Source organism: Penicillium crustosum (assembly GCF_028827405.1).
Source record: "Penicillium crustosum strain IBT 35664 chromosome Unknown utg000001l_segment0_segment0, whole genome shotgun sequence".
Taxonomy (NCBI): domain Eukaryota; kingdom Fungi; phylum Ascomycota; class Eurotiomycetes; order Eurotiales; family Aspergillaceae; genus Penicillium; species Penicillium crustosum.
In genome coordinates, this window is record NW_026623122.1 from 528813 (window position 1) to 547831 (window position 19019).

Consider the following 19019-nt stretch of genomic DNA (forward strand, 5'->3'; position numbering starts at 1 on the left):
GATTTAACCCGATGGTTCCAATTGGAGGATAAATTACAATAACTTACAGTCACACTATTACCAGTGAAGCGGGGGAATTTAAGCTCCCCACACACGTGACCACATTCTTTTGACTCTTATCGCCGACGAGCCTCTTTGCGAAGCACAAGATACGGACGTCACAGTCATACTAGGCATCATGGGGCACCTAGTCACTTTAGCAACATGGTAAAGCTAACACACTTACTATCCGGATACTAGAGAACCCCGCGCTGACGCTTTCTAGCTCTCTTAACCAGTGGGCTCTCGACTTTGAGGGTAACGCGGAGCGCATCATTGAAAGTATTCGGCAAGCTAAGGCTGCCGGTGCCACTTTGCGCGTTGGTCCGGAGCTCGAGATTACCGGCTATGGAGTTTTAGACGGTTTCCTTGAGGGCGACACCTTCTTGCACTCATGGGAAATGTTCGCCCGCATCATCGACCACCCCGATTGCCAGGATATTGTGGTTGACGTGGGATTGCCGGTTCGCCATCGCAATGTGCGCTATAACTGTCGGTAAGTATCGCCGATGCAACTGGTATCGCATTAGCTGATATATCGTCTCACAAGTGTGATCTTCTACAACCGGAAGATCGTTCTGATCAGGCCGAAGATGTGGCTTGCCAATGGTTTGTTCAATTGCTCTTTATACTTCGGAAAAGAGTTGCTAATATCATTTTTTTATTCTAGATGGCAACTACCGTGAGCACCGACACTTTACGCCATGGCAGCGTCCGCAGGAGGTGGAAGACTACTATTTGGAATCAATTGTTGGAAAGGTTACTGGCCAGTACAAGGTTCCATTCGGCGATGCCGTTATCAGCACGAGAGATACATGCCTTGGCCTTGAGACATGTGAGGAGCTTTTCACCCCTAATGGGTAAGTTTTGAGCTCTCTGTATGACTTTGGATGCTAATAGCTATTTCAGCCCCCATGTTCCATATGGCCTAGCTGGTGAGTCACAATGTCCAGACTACCGCGCTCATTGTCTAACATGAATTAGGTGTTGAGATCATCTCCAATTCTTCGGGCAGCCACCACGAACTGAAGAAGCTCGACACTCGAATCAATTTGATCACCCAGGCTACCAAATTAGTGAGTGGAAAATAAAGCTACAAATGATAGCACTTTTCTCACACTTCACAGAGCGGTGGAATCTATCTTTATGCCAATCAGCAAGGCTGTGATGGTGATCGTCTGTACTACGACGGATGTGCTATGATTGTCGTCAACGGAGACATTGTGGCCCAAGGCTCGCAGTTCTCCCTGAACGACGTGGAAGTCATCACTGCAACAGTCGACATCGAAGAAGTCCGCACATATCGGTGCAGCGCAAGCCGTGGAATGCAAGCGAGCAAGCAGTCGCCCTATGTCCGCCTTGATCTTGACATCAGACTTTCTCGTCGGGACGAAGATGCCGAGCCTAGCCTCGCCACTGCTCAGCCTATCAAGCCGCGGTACCATCCTCCCGAGGAGGAGATTTCTCTGGGGCCCGCCTGCTGGCTATGGGATTACCTTCGGAGATGTGGAGCCGCCGGTTTCTTCCTTCCTCTGAGCGGTGGTATTGACAGCTGTGCCACGGCAATCATTGTGCACTCCATGTGTCGTGAAGTTCTCAAGGCAGTCCGCGAGGGGAACGAGCAGGTCATCAAGGATGTCCGACGATTGTGTGCGAAGCCAGAAGATTCAGAGTGGCTTCCTACCACCACCCAGGAAATTTGCAAGTAAGTCTTCCATTTGTTGGGCCTGTGTCAGGTCAACCTTTTCTATCGTCTTAGTCTGGGTCAAAATTGACCCATTCTTCTAGATCTATCTTCCACACTAGCTACATGGGCACTCAAAACTCAGGCCAGGAGACACGCGACAGAGCAACTCGACTGGCCAGTGATATTGGTTCTTACCACATCGACTTCAATTTCGATACTGTGGTCACTTCTATCATGAATCTCTTTACTGTTCTTACTAACTTCCAGCCTCGTTTCAAAATGCACGGTGGATCTCCAGCAGAGAATGCTGCACTTCAGAATGTGCAGGCTCGCCTCAGAATGGTTCTCTCATATCTGTTTGCCTCTCTATTGCCAACTGTGCGTCAACGCCCTGGTGGTGGCGGCTTGCTCGTTCTAGCATCATCTAATGTTGATGGTAAGTCTCTTAAGTACACCCCGTACCTCGTTGGACATCTTCACTAACCATTATTACAGAATGGTACGCTAAAACTGAATCCACATTTCCTTCCTGATAACTGACTCAACTCATCTAGTTTGCGAGGCTACCTCACCAAGTACGATGCCAGCTCCGCCGATGTAAGCATAATTCCGCAAATTCAACCACAACTTCTCTTCCAAACTAACCAAACAAACTAGCTCAACCCAATCGGCTCAGTGAGCAAGGTCGACCTCAAGAAATTCATTTCCTGGTCGGGCCGAAGCTTCGGCCTCCCAATCCTCGAAGAATTCATCCACGCAACACCGACCGCCGAACTGGAACCTATCACACACGACTACGTCCAATCCGACGAAGCCGACATGGGCGTTACGTACGCGCAGCTAGGCGTTTTCGGGTACTTGAGGAAAGTCTCCAAGCTCGGCCCGTACTCTATGTACGAGAAGCTTCTCCACCTGTGGGGTAACGAGTACAGTCCGCGCGAGATTTACGAGAAGACTCGCCATTTCTTCTACTACTACTCTATCAACAGACATAAGATGACTGTTCTTACGCCTAGCTACCATGCTGAGCAGTACTCGCCTGAAGATAATCGTCATGATCTGAGGCAGTTCCTTTGTATGCTTTTCTCGTTTTTGGATTTGTGGGGATGTGCTAACTTTGGTTTGTGTAGACCCGCCGTTTACCTGGGCTTACAAGAAGATGGAAGATAATGTCAAGTACTGGGAATCTAAGGGGTGGACTACTGGTAAGGGAGCGAAGAAGAGTGTTAAGGCTGATTAGATGTACATCGTGTGGGTTTTAGAATTTTCAAGATGTTTGTGTACCTGGCTTAAATCTTGCTTGATACTAAAGGCTCCTTGGCAATTAAGGTTGAGTAATATGTGGATGCTTGAATTATTTCCTATGAGATATCAAACTAGCTGGGATTTACTTTTCCACCCGGCGTGAGAAAGTCAATAATCGAATGTACAGAGCCGGGTGACTCAAACCAGGCTGGGAAGAAAATTGCGAAGAGATAGAGGGAACATCCGGAAAGCAGTGGAATATACAAATCATAAATTGAGGGAAAGCGCTGAAAACGGGGTCATGTTAAAGGTCATAGCCAGGGAAGATTGGCGTTCGTCGTAGAAATTGTCCAAACAGAGTCCTAGTCTTTCCAAAACCAACCGTTCTTCGGTTTGTCGGACGTAGGCCTAGAATCCAAACCTTCCTGGGGACGAGACACCTCAACAGACTCATCACTTTCCTCTCGGCCATCTGCAAAACGTCTTGTGTTGACAATCTTGCTCTCAACCGAGCCATCAGGAAGCCGCACGCGTTCTGTTCGAGTCATAGTGGAGATAACACGAGGCTGTGCTGGTTCCGAGGTAGCTCCGGCTGGTTTAGTGTCGATTTCGGTCGGCGAATCCCTGGGTGTTTCAGGGACAGATTTCTTGCTCCCTCCGGATACAAGATCGATCCAATTCTCGTTATCGTCATGGCTGTGTTGGTCTTCGGCCGTCGGAGGACTGCGCCTGTATTTCTCAAGTTCTTCCTGTTGCTCACGTCGTTCCTCGAGGAGGAGACGCAGAAGAGGGCTTTCGGAGACACCGCGGAAGAATTCACGTTCGCGGTTTTCGATATCATTCAAGAAGCGCTCGTACAAATCTAGTTCGCTCTCAGCCTCCTTCGTATCTGTAGACTCTTTCTCTTCCTCGGGCAGAGATCGAGACCATGACCGGTCCTGCTCTGGGCCTGCACGACCAGATAATGTAACGCCAGACCAAGGCTGGCCATCTATGTCAGACACAAACTTCCACCTATCTCCCAAGCTGCCTCTTTTAACAAGCCCTTGTAGCCAGTCTTTTCCGGACTCGGATCTCGCGACGGAGGCATTGAGATCAAGCATCGGCTTATTGTTCTCGAGTCGAAGTAAATCCTCAAATGCTTCTCTCCACTGCGGTTCGGAAGGGTCACGCTCAGAGTTGAGATGCAAAGATGACATGAGAGATGAGAAAACGCCCTTTTCCTGTTGCGCTTGGAATTGTGCTTGGCGTTCTAGGTGGAGAGGCGAGTATGGGCTGAACAGGATATACCCGATCGGCCAGGTTGGTGATTCGGTGTCCTCAAACATATCCCGGAGAAGAAGGTTGTGGCCGGAGTGTAGGAGTTGGGACGCAAAGGGAAGAACCGATCCTCGAAGAACCGGTCGAAGAAGGAATCGAGGCCGAAGAAGTCGGATGGTCCATTGCACCACTTTCTCCACGAATCGTCATTCTCAGGCCAGCGTGGTCGTGAATTATTTCCATAGATGCGGGGATCATCTCCATCTCGGTTGCCCGGATAACCACTTCCACTGTCTCGGTCTGTTGGATAGCTGCTGTTGTCCGTATTATCACTGGTTCTTTGACGAGACATTCGATTCTGGTAGCCGTGGTTATCTGCCAATATATCCCAGTGGCCGTTGTGAGGCTGAGTTACCATCGAAGGGAGGCCCGTGATAGACTGAAGCATGGTGGAGACCTGCTCATCGGCGTAGCGCCGGAAGGCGACGAACGGGTTGTTCTCATCATCAGGCCAGTCTTTCTGAGTCGAAAGATCCTTGCGGTTGATGTCTTCGTTGCCCATGGTTATGATAAAATCAGAGAATAACAATAGATACTACCTTGGTAGGCTGATGGAAGGAAAAGTGAAGAGATGCAGAGTTGAATACATGTTGGGGAGCCCCACTCGGTCCCACGTGATTCCCAATGTATTTTCGTTTTTGCATTGTTTTTTTCAATGTTTCCTTTTCTTCATGTGCCCTATTCCCCAGTGTGACTTTAGAATGTATGAAACTCTGTTCTTCTTTCATCTTAATTCAATTCAATTCAAAAACTGTCTAACAACTATACTACATATTCACTCTTCACAAACACAACTGCGTTGAGCCGCTGGCGTCATTGCAAGGCTAAAGCCCCACAGCAGCTAAAGCGGGAACCATAGTTCAACCTCCGAAGTATGGGGATAGGAGTCGAAAAAATACATTTTTGGAGAAAGATAGGAGAGCTCCTGGGTTCTGTATCCTTTAGCAAACCATCTTAAAAGAAATGGACAGACCTTTAAATGGCTCTAAACCAGGAGCATCAATGTTGACTTGGAGTAGATCCGCAATAGTTGGGTGGCTTCATGTTCAGGCGTTGAAGACGAAAGACTCGAAGCGCCCATGATCCTAGCATCAGTGATAATTTCATCGCCAATGTAACCGAAGTTGAAGAAGCAGTGGCAGAACCTAAATTACCTAACATTCCTATTAATATTATTCATTTCCTATTATCTATCATTCGCCTTAACTTCTTAGCCACGCCTGAAACCAAAACAAAACGCAGCATTGCCCTCCACTAACCCAAAGTCTCATCTCAAAGCCGCTTATGGTGAACTCTACTCAACTGCTCCGTCATGTTATCCTTCCGACTGAAAAACCTGCCACACACAGGACAATCGGTTGAGCGTGGGAAGACATGCTGTGTCTCAATGTGACGCATTAGCACTCCCTTTCCAGAGAAGACGCGGCCGTATTTGCAGTCTTTCCAGGGGCAATGGAAAGATCTATGGACTTCTCTGAAAAGGAAATAATATCGTTAGCGCAGCAATGATATGGTATAGCCTGGCTCTTAACTTGGATTGTAGATTGCTCACTCCTTTTTTGGTTTGTGCGTTTGGACGCAATCAGAGGACATCATACCCTGAGGGTGCCTCTTGGTATTGGTGTTTATCTGAGATGGTTCGTATTCTGTGGGAGGTACAATATAGGAGTGGAAATGGGATTGTGTATAGGACTGGTTGACTCTTTTGCCGAGCAATTCATAATGCCAGTGTCTTCGACTGGGAAATTAACAGTATGCTAGTCCAATTCGTGCAAATTCAGATGAGTTGGAGCGTGAGGCATAACAAAGTTAGGACGTTGCGGTATGAAAGGGTGTTGCGCTATACCATTACATAGAAGATGGTTTCCAGCTAACATAGATGTTTCTGCAGTCATTGAAGGATGTAACTGATGAGCGAAATGATTTTCAGGATGATTCAAAACAACACGCCAGTCAAGTTCCTCGGGTACATTTGGGATGTCCGTGGGGAGGTTGAACGAAGAGTAGGCCATTGGATTATAATATCTATCACAAGTCAAGGATAATGGGCCTGTATTGGAAGGCTTTGAATTGTTTGAACTGAACTTCAAGAATTCTCGAGGTGAAAGGAAGAGAAGCTTTATATGTTGTATGCTCGAATTGACCCAGGCAAAATTAGATTGACTACACGCTAATCGATACATATGCAGTCATAAGATAGATGGCGTGTACCACTGCGTAGTAGGATATTTAAGTAGCCAGTGAGATGTCGTGTAGCCCATTTCAAGCCATCTTGTCAGGCACAGGGTTGGAATATAACAGCTTGGCATGCCCAGTTTCTCAACGCCACAATTTGGTAATAATCACAGACTGTTCTTATTGGATAAAATGGGTTAAAACTGTCACCGCTTGTTTATCTTATTTTCATTTTCGAGGCTGTAACCCCGGCTAGTTCTGCTTCATTACTGACTAAAAACTTTAAGGCAGAGGGGCTGATCTAGCTGAGGGGAGTATGGTTTTTTTTTTTTTTTTTTTTTTTTTTTTTTTTTTTTTTTCATGTTTGGTCCTAAATGATAACATTCTGGGATGTCCAAAAAAAGAACATAAAAATACCTATGGAGGTGACGTGTCTCCCATCTTACATATGCGCTCGTGCTTGAGGCTCCCATGCTTCATCAAATCCTGTAGAGCGAACCCACATCGGTCTATCTCCCTCCTCAACCGTCGAGTCAACGGCTGCCGAGCTGTTAGTTAGGTAAAAGGAAATTACACTCTCAGGTCTTGCTGCTTACCTATATTGCCAATCCTAAGCCACATATCTCCCTTGATCGGCATCTCGGGGTGTTTGCTCTCATATACCTGGCAGACTTCCTGACCATGCGCCAAAGCCCGAGCTAGCTTGGCTAGATGTCCATCATCACCGGGATGGGCGATGCTTCGTGCGAAGATCTGTGACCAGTCCTCCTTTATGGGATAATTGGCCACCTCATCCAGCAGAAGGTCCGGTGTTCCACGTGAAGTATACATCAAAAGATCGATACGTCCCTTCCATTCCAGCATGCGCAGCTTGGATCGCTGATTCAAGAAGGGGAGGTTGATAATTTTAGAAAAGAAGATGGACGAATTGACACAATGGATGAAGAAGAAATCAAGTCTCATCTCTCTGGTCGGACGCTGCGCGGCACTGGTATAGTAGACTGAGATAAATTCAGCAATATGTCCTCACCCACATCCCTCAAACAATACCATCCAGTACTTCCAAGGCTAGACTTACCGACTGTATTGATCATATCCGCCAACCGCTCCTCCATCTGATCCTCAGACACAGTGAATTGCGAGGCATACTTCAGCATCTGCTCCGGTGCTCTATGAAGCACTCCATCCATGATCTTATTACTGTCGGACCACTGCACACTCTTAACAAGAGCCTTGTCTGCCCGCATCTCATTTATGAGCTGGAGCGTCGACTTCTGTCCCGACTTTCCAATACCACCAGCCATCTTCTCCGCGGGTAGGAAGAACGCACGACCCAGCCAGTCATCATGCACTGCTGTCTGGGCAAGGCCTTGTGCTACGATGGCAGGTTGGTTGAACTCTATACCGAAACCGAGCTGGATGAGCGGATGGATAAGGCCTGGATTACTTAGCCCGAGGAACATAAAACTTCAATATAACTCAGTATAGCTAGAAAATATACTTACCGCCAAACATCCGACACATCATACTCTCAGCTCGCTCATCTCCAGCGAAGACATACTGCCCCAGAACCTCACCAACACCCTTTGTATCGATCTCGTGCTGGAAGAAAGTTAGGTAATTAGGGTAATGTTCTTCCTTCCCAAAATACTCTTGGAATTTAGCGACGTCGTGCATAGATTGGATGACATCTTGGTTCGCTGGAAGGGCGGGTCTCTGGTAAGTCTTATTCCGGTCATAGCCAGCCTTGATATCCTCTGGTGCTGCGCCAAGAGCATAGATACTAAGCAGCTGATGAGTTATGTGATCTGTCTCTATATTAGAGATAGTTTTTGGTGAGAATTTAGCCTGAAAATGACATACTGTGGAAATGTTGGTCGTTAAAGAAGACATGGTGGATAGTCAAGTCTTCCTGCAAGATCTCACTCACTGTCCGCGCAGTATCTTCCCTTGCCCTTGAGCTGTAAATGCCCGAATCTGTCACCGGCGACAGGTCAATCTTAGTAGCGGTGGCCATTTTGGATGAAGTCACCCGGGAAAAGTTCTCGGTGTTGGAACTATACGAGCTGTATTGCGCGGCTAGTCGCGGAAGGGGTAGAACAGGTGGAAATATTGAAGCCGAAGAAACAACTGTTTGAAACGGTAGACATAGACTGGAATAGCAGCGAGTACTATTCAGCAAGAGAAGGCGAGAAGTGTTTGTAGTAGGTTTCAATCTGAACAAATGATGTTTGTGACACTGAAGAACGCGGGAAAGCATGTCCTTTATATAGATCAAGTCATCCGATCCATGTATTTAGTAATATAATTGGAGCTGTACAACTGTCAGAGTAGCCAGACGGTTCTACAGGAAATCCAATCCAGCAATGGAGCCTATCAAAGTCGTACAATTATTAAATCTGAGTAATGGAGCTCTGAACATGAAAAGCGGAGAAATCGGTCATTCGGCTTTCCGTTGCGATCAACACGTCATAGGAATTGGTTTCAATCAGTCAGCATATGGGCTAGCCCTGGAGCTCGTATCTGCCAAAAAGTCTTGGCATCTCATCCCTTCGGAGGCAAAAAAAAAGAATTCAACTGAGCACCGAGCGTGGATCGAACACGCGACAACCTGATTTGCAATCAGGCATTCTACCACTAAATTACCGATGCAACAGACCCTAAACCGTTAGGTTGTCGGGGCTGGTTTGTTTTTATTTGCCGATTTAGTGAATTATAGTACAACCAGAGCTAGCCCTAAATTGGAGTTGTGGTTTAGAACCACCACCCTAGACCCTAATCTATATTAGTAATTCGGCGCAGTGCGAGAGAAAGGGTTTTCCTTACCGTCTATTGCTTTAATATTTATAATATGTTGATATCTTAAAGTTCATATGGATGGGTTCCCTGATCATGGTTCCGGGACCAACAGCTTTCATTTTACGGGCTTCTATTAACCTGCTTTTATAGCTGATCTTATTTTCCAGGGTTGGTGAGGTCCAACTAGAAGCTTACGGGAACTTTGGCTCGTGGGGTTGAACCCGGCGGTTATAGCTTCCATGGATACCATGGTAGATCCCAACGGATCCGGAAAGTTACTATATTACATTTGCTACTATCCGTCTCCAGTACATAGCCAGTGTTCGCGAATATAACTAATATTCCGAGTCTATCTATTGGTTGGTCCCTTGGCACGGCTATAGCGAGTCCAATCTCTCAATGTCAAAGAACAGTCCAGGTAAGAGCTCAACCTTTCCTTCCTTCAATCCATTAAACACCAGTCGAATAGACGCATCCCCTCCAGACAGGGAAACTTCATGTTTGCCGGTCGTCGTACCAGAAGGAACTTCATACTTCCAGGGTCCACCAAATATCGCATCATATGCACCCTTAAAATTTGAAATCTCTCCATCGGAGACTTGCACCGACACAGAAGAAATGCCCTGCACACCATTCGGGTGTTGAGCGAGATGTGGCTCAACCTCATAAGGGACACGGTTTGCGCGAGGTGTTCTGTCCAGACACCAGAAGGGTAGAGGTCCGGGAACGACCTTTCCTTGGCCATCCTTAGGGACGCAAACTGCCCATTTCAACACGGTGCCATCTGGCTTAGTACGACCACCAGCGATAGGGTCTGTATAGGAAGCATTGGTATCCGCGCCCTGGAATCGCTGTTGGACGGCGCTGAAGTCGTTTTCCGATCGTAAAGTGAAGGCCCAGTCGACGATGGTGTCTTCTTTCTCGTTTCCCCAGCGATGGTTGCGGCGTTTTTCGGGGTCGATGTCGTCGAAGAAGGCAATTATTTCAAGGTAAACGCCATCCGGGAGGAGAATCAGTTTGTTCGTGGTGAGTCCATCGGCATGGGTTCCACCTGGTGCTAGGGTGAATTGTCCCTCAATATGTTCGGAGATTCCGAGGAGTGTTTTGTGAGAAACGAGGAGCACTATATGGTCGAGGATGGGGGTTTGTTGTTCAGACATTATACGATATAGTTATTCCTTTTGGACGGAACGTAATCAGACAATGTTCCAAGGTTGTGAAGGCAGAATGTAGGATCAAACGTTCCCCGCATCATATTATTTATATTTGGAGAGGAACCCCTCACTTTTCGCCAAGAGAAAGTAGTTCTGTGTTCAACTGATGAATTTATATTGCACAGCTTGATGGCGTTCTAAAAGTTGTCTATTGCTCATCATACCCTAGCCTAATTGATCCGAAATGGTGCAATAATGGAGCATCGGAGAATCAACTTCATTAAAATCAAAATGGATCATACTCATAGTTTAGTTCAATTATGTGTGCTGTTTAGTAAATCTTAGTGTCAAATTGATGGATGGTACACCTGTGTATATGATGTCTATGTCATTTCGAGCCATCCTTGAGGTATTCGCCCTTTGCGGGAACATCGACTATTCCCCGTTGCTCCTTCAACCTCCATTGCATGGCCTTCAGGGTGTGATACAAGACTGACAATACTGGCATTGACACCCCGCGTGATAACCCTTCTCTTAACGGCTCCCCGACGAGGGTCTCAAATTCAACAAGATTGCCCTAGAATCACGAGTTTTTAGTAAGATACCTTGTAAGATGCAATGAAACTATATCATACCTTTTGGACATCCTCCAGCATGCTTGGCCGGAGATACATGGTCAGAGGATCTATATTGATCATTCGATCCTCAATGCCCGAAGGAAGAATGACCCCTACAGCATTTGCAGCAGCCACAACCTCTTGCATTGCAGGTCGCACCAAAGTAGAAACAGTGTCTTCCGCAAGCCGAATGCGCCCTGTGTCTAATCCTGTTATTGCGCAAATCGGATTCAGACATGCATTGTAAACCAGCTTTTGCCATCGATGGAATGGAACATCAGAGGTGAAGGTACAATCTGTTTTCCCACCTCCAGAATACATCTTGACAAAGTGATGAGCTATACCATCCTCCGTTTCTTTATGCAAACATGGATTTCGGAATGCACCGATAATAAGCCGATCGGGGTCTTCATGCTCAATGACAGCTGGTGCTGTTTCATGGGATCCGATCAAGCTTACACCAGAGAGACATATATTGTCGGGGTACTTCTCCAGGAATGGCTTTTCGATATTCAACCCATTCTGAATGAGAACAATGACTGTTTTCCCAGGAACAATAGCAGGCTCGATCAAATCTGCCATGGTTGGTGGATGATCTGGGGTGTTTTTGGTCGTGATAACCACATAATCAAAGCACATCTCAACCTGCGTGGGGATTGTGTTTACCACTGTGAATTGGTTAGAACTGGATCATAAAGTTGAATTGATGGTTCCAACCTTTGCTAGGTTTCCAATTGGGAATATCTCCATGGTCACAAGATTTGACGTTGAATCCGTCCGAAATGACTCTTGAATAATTTGACCGAAGGACCGCTGTTACAACAGCGTGGCCACCAGTTTCTAGGTTTAGCGCTGCGATAGTTCCCACACCACCGCAGCCGACAAGCAGGACTTGGGATTTTTCTGACATTTTGGTTCAAAATGAACAAAAGAGAAAATCGGGGCTCATTACATACTTATTGATGCTACTGAGTTACTCTCGGCGATACCTTCCTCAACCGATTATCGGCCTTCAAGCCCTACTTTAGATGCAGCCTTTGAAGTCCAATCTTATCGATTTGCGTATCGTCCACTATCTACATATGTACCTCGGTATCTATGTATCAATCTCCCCCTCTATCAGGATGTCTTCTCTTGTGAGGGGTCAAAATCACCGAATGCGTCAACATCTGCTCCCCGAAGGTACTGCATCGGCGTCTTAAACTCCACGAACCCGATATTCGGGCTTGATAACTCATACCCCAAGGCCTTTTGAGCCTCTGGTGACCAGCTCAGAACTTCCTCAGCCGAGTTGGCTAGATAAATATTCTCCTCCTGTCGATAGAATCCGCGAGTGAAAAACATCCCATGTAAGGTCCTCCGCTCATCCGGGGTGATATTTGCTCCTCCAGCATGATACAACCCGCCCAACATGACCCAGCAGTCGGTTAAATCCATGAGAGCAGGTCCCGCCTCGTGTAGTTTTGGGGCACGATCAGAGCCCCAAAGATGGCTACCGGGAATGGCTATAGTAGCGCCGTTCTCCACGGTAGTCTTGACTCCAGGGATCATAAATGCCATCATCACATCCGAGCCTACACGATAACCCGTAGAAGATTGATCTTCGTGATCAACATGGAAGTTCTTGTCGTCTCGATGTAGTCGCTGTGCTTTAGCACCGGGTCCGACGTCAAATGTCATGGCGATCGAGCAGATTGCCTCGCTTGTATAGGTGTGTTTGGTTTCTCCGTAGAAGTTTGACGTTGTCTTGTCCACAAATTTGGCGGTCAATGTGCGAATGAGTGGATCGACTAGCCATTGTTCTCTGGCTGTCTTGCTTCGTCCCATCAGATTGGCACATCGCCGAGTTTCCGGTGGGAAAAGATCGCCCTTTGTTTTTATTTAGTATGGGTAAATGGCTGTTTCGATTGGTGTTTGAATATAACTTACCTTCCATGGTTTGTCCGCATCGAGGTAAGGTTGAGCCTCTGCATTAACATTATTTATTGTTTCCACGCTTGTAAAGTTCTTGATCACACAGCAGCCATCGTCGATAATGGCTTGAATGATATCGGCCACATTGGCTCGGTCGATGCGTTGCACTGCTTGAGGTTGCTTCACGGTCATGATTGCGAGAGTATTGCTTGAGATACAGCCATGGCTTTAATCTCTTAAATATTGATAGCTTTCATAAATAATCCTATCCGAGTATATTGATCCTGTAATTTCGAGTTTCTGGAAGGTGGAGCCGATGTAGCCAATCGCCCCCGATATCGGTAATTTCTCCGCATTTCTGATAATCAAGATAATCAAGATAGGACAATGGGGCCAATAACATCAGGTACAATTATCACCTTGACCTTCGTCTTCCCCGCTTTTATCAGCTTGCGCATCAGGCTACTGATGCCGCACCATGTCATCTAGCACTCAGGGTGAAAGCTCTTGTTTGAGCTGTCGCGCCAGGAAGGTGAAGTGCGACCGAGTATCACCACAATGCTCGCCATGCAAGAAACGGAAGCTCAACTGCGAGATTCCAGTAGCCCCGCCAAGGGTACGTTGGCTACGCCCGCGCCTGAATGAAGTTTCCGAGGACGATGTGGAGGATTTGCATGCGAGGCGACGGCCTTTGTTCACTGGTAAGTCAATGTCGAGAAACAAAACAGAAACAAACCTACATTGGATAGAAGACTCAAAATTCAATAGCCCATGATCTAGCCCACAATGCTGCTCAATTGGTATTTATCACGGGTGATAACCCAGTTGTGTCAATTCTAGATGAATTAGACCAGCAAACTGATGGTATTGGAAACGATCAGACCTTGTGCAATGGTCCATTCCATGTATTCCAAGCTACAGAAATGCCATCAACTACTCAATTCGAAACCCTTTCGGATATTTTTGACCCAGACCTCTGGAATTCAAGGGTAACGAATCTTGACGAGATGATGGAAGAGGAGAACGGGTACAGTCCCGATCAGCTTGCAAAATCTCCAGAGTTCCTGAGTCTGGAAGATCCCTTAGAATCCGAGACATTCATCTTGGACAATATTGACTTTATGTGTCAACCAACTCCTCGGGCTCCGCAATCTGTTATTTCCCTTCCATCATCTCCGTCTCGCTCATCTGCATCAGACTTGGAGGATTTCACCATGCCACTCGCCAAAATGCTCCTTGACCACTATCGTCATACAATGGTGACATTCTTCACTCCTGCTCGGGTTGAGGCTAAGTCGCCATGGGAATCCATCTATATCCCCAGCTTGCTTAGCACGGTAGGCGAAATCGGCTTAGCAGGGGACAGCAGTAATGCAAAGGTCTCCCTGCTATTTGCCGTATTTGCAATTAGTGCTTTTAGTCAAAGCCAAAGCTCTTCCCCGGAAGAACAAGGATACCAAGATTGGAATGCTCTTGGCGAACTGTATCGCGAAAGAGCTTCTAGACGATTAAAACAATCGCTCTTCAACCTATCTCACGGCAACGACAAGAAGGAGAAATATAAGGATATTTTGATGGCACTTCTAAGCATGGTCACTATCTGTGTGAGCTTTAGTAATGTCTTTCTTTTTACGGACAGTTTGTGCTAACCCCAACGCAGGTGGTTAGTGGGAAGATGGAAAATGCGGCTCATTACCTACGAGACATTGAAGAGATCATCAACCTCCACGGCGTCCAAAAGGTTTCCCAATCATCGAAAGTGCGCATGCTCCACAGTATCTATCTTTATCTTCGGGTTGTGACTGAGCGAACTTGTATTGAGAGCCGGTCTCAGCCGAATATTTTCGAAAACTCTTTAACTCTCTCCATTTCCTCATCCCAAGACATCTCTACTTGGGACCGTCTAATCGGGTTCTCTTCACCCTTCACTGAAGGCACTTTGAATATCGATACACCTTCAAAATCTACGTTTGAGGAAATTTACTCTGTCCCTCAATCTTTGTTTAAATTGATCCTTCAGACCACCCACTTGTCGGTATTGATCAATAAAATGCAAACACCCGGGATATCCCACAACATCGACCATGGCCCATTATTAGAACAAGTGAAAGATCTGGAGAGCAGAATTTGCACTTGGGAATACGAGCCTCCAGGCAACTGGGAGTCCGCTCACACCCCTTTGCCCCAGAGAGAGATTTTCCCATATCATTTCGTCCAGGCAATGTATAAAGCGCTGATCGTTTATTTTTACCGCAGCGTCAGAGACGTCAACGCTACGATATTGCAATTTTACGTTCAGCAGATAATTGATCATCTTTTTGAATATGACAAAAAGAAACAGAAACACATGGATCAATCTGCTAATACCTGCTGGCCTGGGTTTATCGCAGGATGCGAGGCACTTGATCCTAAACTCAGAGAGCAGATTTCCGATTGGCTTGAACGGTCTGGTCGATCTACTGGAATTCGCATGTTTATTGTGGCTCTGGAAGCTTTGCAGAAAGTTTGGCAGACGAGAAGTCTACCGGGGATGCAGAATGCCCCTTGGAACCGAGTCTTGGATGGGTTTAGTGAGCTAAGAGTACTTGTATTGAGTTGACCGATATTTGATTGGAATTTTTCACAATGCATCTATTGCTTTCTTTATCTCAACATCCCATGGCCTTGTATCCATCGTGTGATACAGCTGATTCCCATTGCAAATAGCCCTGGAACTCCGCGAATAGGCTCTCCTGTTTGATCGTCAGCCATCCACATGTTGAACCCAGGATTGATAGCTTATGTACTTACTGGGTCACTAGTATTCTCATAAGTAAATCGCGCAGCTTCGTCATCGATGTATAATTTTTCCCGGCCAGATGCCGCGGCCGCATCAGCGGCTAGTTGGATCATGCAACTTTTTTCCATCAGGAGAAAGAGATAGGCGGCTTCATCCACAGTCTGGCCAACAGTTAGGAGACCATGATTCCGTAATATCATGGCTTTCCCTTGACCAAGACTCTCAGCTAATGCCGTCGATTCTTCCTCCTTAAGAACAACGCCGCCGAACTCTTTATACACACTTTGTGCGCCGTAGAAGATGGCAACATCTTGATTTAGCATTTCCAGGGGCTGTGCAAATGTCGACCAAGCCTTGCCGTACGTAGAATGGAAGTGACATGCGGCATTCACATCCGGTCTAGCTCGATGGATTGCGCTATGAATCAGGAACCCGGCAGCATTTGCTGGTCGAGACATATTCCCGCCGACAGCGACTCCGTCTTCGTTGACTAGAATCATGTCGGATGGATTAATAAGTCCAAAGTGAATCCCTAGACTTTGCAACAAATCAGTATGCCTTTTCCAAATATTTCATTTGCAAGTTCTACTTACGGGTTTGTCCAGAAAAGGTCCGGATTTTCGGGGTCGCGCATACTGATATGGCCTGCCATTCCTTCGACGAAACCGTGTCGAGCAAATACTCTGAAAGCACCCGCCATGTGATTTAGCATATATTCCCTTTGCGTCTCAAAGTTTTTAAATTTGGGCACGCCAGGGAGTGGAGTGCCTTGTGACAACGCAGCAAGGCCTGTAAGTTTGGCGCCATCGTCGATAGAGGGTGCCATTGTGGTATACAAACAAGATAGAAGGAAAATGCAAAAACTCTCGAATAAAATGAGAAAGGGTTTTCTAGTTTGGTCAGACCCCCTCACTTCGCCCTCTTCGCCCTTATCGTGGGGGGGAAGTTGTATTCGGAAGGTGAGGCCGAAGTTGAGATCCAAGCTCAATCGAAACACTAATACTCTTTTTTTATAAAATTCCCTTCCATTCATCTTTCCCGGATTTACAATTTTTGTATTCCACTTGAAGAAACTTCATTATGGACAAATCTAAAAGCGTTGATAGTGGACATATGGGTGAGAAGCATGGCGAGAAGCAAATCAACTTGAACCCCATCATTTCTATTGGAGAAGGTCAAGTGGAGGCAGATGTGGAGAAGTATGGTACTCTCCATCGGACATTGACTCCACGTATGATTCATGTACGTTTAGAATGCAGTATGCAATACATTTTGAACGCTAACGCATAACAGGTCATCTCCCTTGGCTCAAATGTGGGTAGTGGTCTATTCATTGCTACAGGAAAGGCATTGGCTGAGGGTGGCCCTGGAAATATGTTCTTGGGTTACCTCGTGGTATGTATTGGTGTCTGGGCCAATCTTCAGAACCTAACGGAGATGACCATTGCCTTTCCAACGTCGGGAAACTACATCGACTATGCAGATCGATGGGTTGATCCTGCATTGGCGTTTGGAGCTGGTGTGGCTGAATGGCTAGGTTGGACATCTGTTTTCGCTTCAGAGGCGACGTTTTTTGTCATTTTGGTCAACTACTGGGCTGGAGGTGCTGTTCCAGATGCTGCGTTGCGTAAGTCCTTACTCTTTACAGCTTTTTCTATACTACTACGCTAACGCATTTCAACAGTCAGTATTTTCTTGGTCATATGCCTCATTGTATTCTTCATGCCTAATAAATTTTTCGGATGGCTCGAATACTTTGGCTCGCTTGTCAAGGTGTTTCTATTCATCTTCATTACTCTTATTTCCCTCGCAATTATTGGAGGAGCTGGGTCAAAGGGCTACGTGCGTGACGGAAGCACCTGGACCGATTTACCATTCAAAAATGGCTTTGGGGTAGGTTTTGGTTTGGAATGACAAATTAATCTCCAATCTAATATTTCAATCTAGGGATTTGCTAATGCTGCACTTCTCGCAATTTGGGCCATCGGTGACCAGGTTTTTATCGGTGTCATGGGTGGTGAGGCCGAGTCACCTCGCTACTCCATGGCACACTCAGCAAACTTGATCCCCTGGCGAGTGGCGGTATTCTACCTAGTCTCGACCGTTCTCGTTTCGATCATTGTTCCTTCAGATGATCCGCGTCTCTTAGGTGGCTCAGGTGTTGCCGCCTCTCCGTTCGTGATCGCCGTGCAAGATGCGGGCATTAAAGGCGTCCCTGACTTGATCAATATTTGCATGATCATTGGAGTCTTGGCCATTGCTCTGGAATGTATATTCCTGCCATCGAGAATCTTACGAACAATGGCCCTACAAAAACTTCTACCGGATTTCATTGCTAAAGTTGACGAACGAGGTCGGCCAAGATGGGCACTTACCATCACGGCACTCGCAGCTGTGCTTTTAACATACATGAGTTTGAGCGGTATGTTTACTATCCCCTATTTTGGCACTCTCTTTCACAAATACCTGGCGCTAATAAAAGAATAAAGCCGGGGGACTTGAAGTTTTGAACTGGCTTATCGCCATCACCAGTGCATCCTTCTTCACCAACTGGGCAATTATCGGCTTCACATCTTTCCGATTTCGAGCTGCAGTCAAAGCACAGAGAAGTCCTATTTTCGATCACCAGTACGGCTGGAATTCGAACTTCTGGCCTGTTGCTCCGGTATTAGTCCTTGTCATATCAACTTTACTGTTGATATGTATTCTTTATTCGAGTATAAAGCCGTTGGTATGTGAACCCGACATGCTTTAAGCTTGTTACCTCTCCTGTTTTTTCAGTTCTCTAACAATATCCAATTATAGGCTGGTGGATTTACAGTTTATAACTTCTTTTCTTATACTATCGGCTTGTTTCTGATTATATTCTCAACCATCGCATACAAGGTCATCTTTCGAACGCCTTGGCGTGATCCAGCAACAGCCGATTTGGTTACTGGTCATCGAGTATTGACAACTGAGGAGATTCGACAGCTAGATGCTTATTATGAGCGTCCGTTCTGGCGACGAATTGGGACGTATATTAGGCTGTGGTAACTGTTTCGGTATATGCCGTGTGAGAAATTGTTCTATCTTGATTGTTAGAAGAGACAGCTGAGAGGATGTAAATAAATTTTATTTTACTTTTATTTTATTTGCTGTCGATTCATTAGTTTATTATTAACAAGAATAGTTGACCGCTTATGCGGCCTTGTCATGTCTTTTGGATGCTCTTTTTGGATGCTCTTTTTAACGCTTCTTTTAGATGCCATTTTAGCTGTATACAAAGGCAAAAAAAAGCATATTCTACT

At 46.2% G+C, this 19019-nt stretch overlaps 9 protein-coding genes across 9 annotated transcripts; 3 read left to right on the forward strand and 6 right to left on the reverse strand.

The window, feature by feature from the left end:
- Nucleotides 1-178: 178 nt before the first annotated feature.
- On the forward strand, nucleotides 179-2966 carry N7487_000204 (glutamine-dependent NAD(+) synthetase; the record flags this gene model as incomplete). The annotated part of the gene is made up of 12 exons (XM_056867953.1): nucleotides 179-207; nucleotides 266-535; nucleotides 590-648; nucleotides 710-899; nucleotides 949-974; nucleotides 1024-1115; nucleotides 1167-1744; nucleotides 1828-2162; nucleotides 2222-2225; nucleotides 2281-2323; nucleotides 2384-2801; nucleotides 2857-2966. 12 exons carry the CDS (start codon nucleotides 179-181, stop codon nucleotides 2964-2966), a joined length of 2154 nt encoding a protein of 717 aa, XP_056732737.1.
- A 367-nt stretch (nucleotides 2967-3333) lies between these two features.
- Nucleotides 3334-4793, reverse strand: N7487_000205 (uncharacterized protein; the record flags this gene model as incomplete). The annotated part of the gene is made up of 2 exons (XM_056867954.1): nucleotides 3334-4223; nucleotides 4262-4793. 2 exons carry the CDS (start codon nucleotides 4791-4793, stop codon nucleotides 3334-3336), a joined length of 1422 nt encoding a protein of 473 aa, XP_056732738.1.
- A 2115-nt stretch (nucleotides 4794-6908) lies between these two features.
- On the reverse strand, nucleotides 6909-8726 carry N7487_000206 (questin oxidase family protein; the record flags this gene model as incomplete). The annotated part of the gene is made up of 5 exons (XM_056867955.1): nucleotides 6909-7006; nucleotides 7063-7467; nucleotides 7545-7904; nucleotides 7972-8274; nucleotides 8330-8726. 5 exons carry the CDS (start codon nucleotides 8724-8726, stop codon nucleotides 6909-6911), a joined length of 1563 nt encoding a protein of 520 aa, XP_056732739.1.
- Nucleotides 8727-9642: 916 nt separating this feature from the next.
- Nucleotides 9643-10425, reverse strand: N7487_000207 (VOC family protein; the record flags this gene model as incomplete). The annotated part of the gene is made up of 1 exon (XM_056867956.1): nucleotides 9643-10425. One exon carries the CDS (start codon nucleotides 10423-10425, stop codon nucleotides 9643-9645), a length of 783 nt encoding a protein of 260 aa, XP_056732740.1.
- Nucleotides 10426-10807: 382 nt separating this feature from the next.
- On the reverse strand, nucleotides 10808-11946 carry N7487_000208 (ketopantoate reductase family protein; the record flags this gene model as incomplete). The annotated part of the gene is made up of 3 exons (XM_056867957.1): nucleotides 10808-10996; nucleotides 11055-11704; nucleotides 11754-11946. The coding sequence occupies 3 exons, from the start codon at nucleotides 11944-11946 to the stop codon at nucleotides 10808-10810; spliced, it is 1032 nt and encodes a 343-aa protein (XP_056732741.1).
- Nucleotides 11947-12155: 209 nt separating this feature from the next.
- Nucleotides 12156-13142, reverse strand: N7487_000209 (phytanoyl-CoA dioxygenase family protein; the record flags this gene model as incomplete). The annotated part of the gene is made up of 2 exons (XM_056867958.1): nucleotides 12156-12905; nucleotides 12966-13142. The coding sequence occupies 2 exons, from the start codon at nucleotides 13140-13142 to the stop codon at nucleotides 12156-12158; spliced, it is 927 nt and encodes a 308-aa protein (XP_056732742.1).
- A 286-nt stretch (nucleotides 13143-13428) lies between these two features.
- Nucleotides 13429-15549, forward strand: N7487_000210 (Zn(II)2Cys6 transcription factor; the record flags this gene model as incomplete). The annotated part of the gene is made up of 3 exons (XM_056867959.1): nucleotides 13429-13651; nucleotides 13719-14554; nucleotides 14611-15549. 3 exons carry the CDS (start codon nucleotides 13429-13431, stop codon nucleotides 15547-15549), a joined length of 1998 nt encoding a protein of 665 aa, XP_056732743.1.
- Nucleotides 15550-15598: 49 nt separating this feature from the next.
- N7487_000211 (uncharacterized protein) lies at nucleotides 15599-16555 on the reverse strand (the record flags this gene model as incomplete). The annotated part of the gene is made up of 3 exons (XM_056867960.1): nucleotides 15599-15682; nucleotides 15741-16266; nucleotides 16323-16555. The coding sequence occupies 3 exons, from the start codon at nucleotides 16553-16555 to the stop codon at nucleotides 15599-15601; spliced, it is 843 nt and encodes a 280-aa protein (XP_056732744.1).
- Nucleotides 16556-16809: 254 nt separating this feature from the next.
- N7487_000212 (Amino acid/polyamine transporter I) lies at nucleotides 16810-18765 on the forward strand (the record flags this gene model as incomplete). The annotated part of the gene is made up of 6 exons (XM_056867961.1): nucleotides 16810-16971; nucleotides 17023-17356; nucleotides 17414-17622; nucleotides 17677-18151; nucleotides 18219-18394; nucleotides 18535-18765. The coding sequence occupies 6 exons, from the start codon at nucleotides 16810-16812 to the stop codon at nucleotides 18763-18765; spliced, it is 1587 nt and encodes a 528-aa protein (XP_056732745.1).
- Nucleotides 18766-19019: the final 254 nt, after the last annotated feature.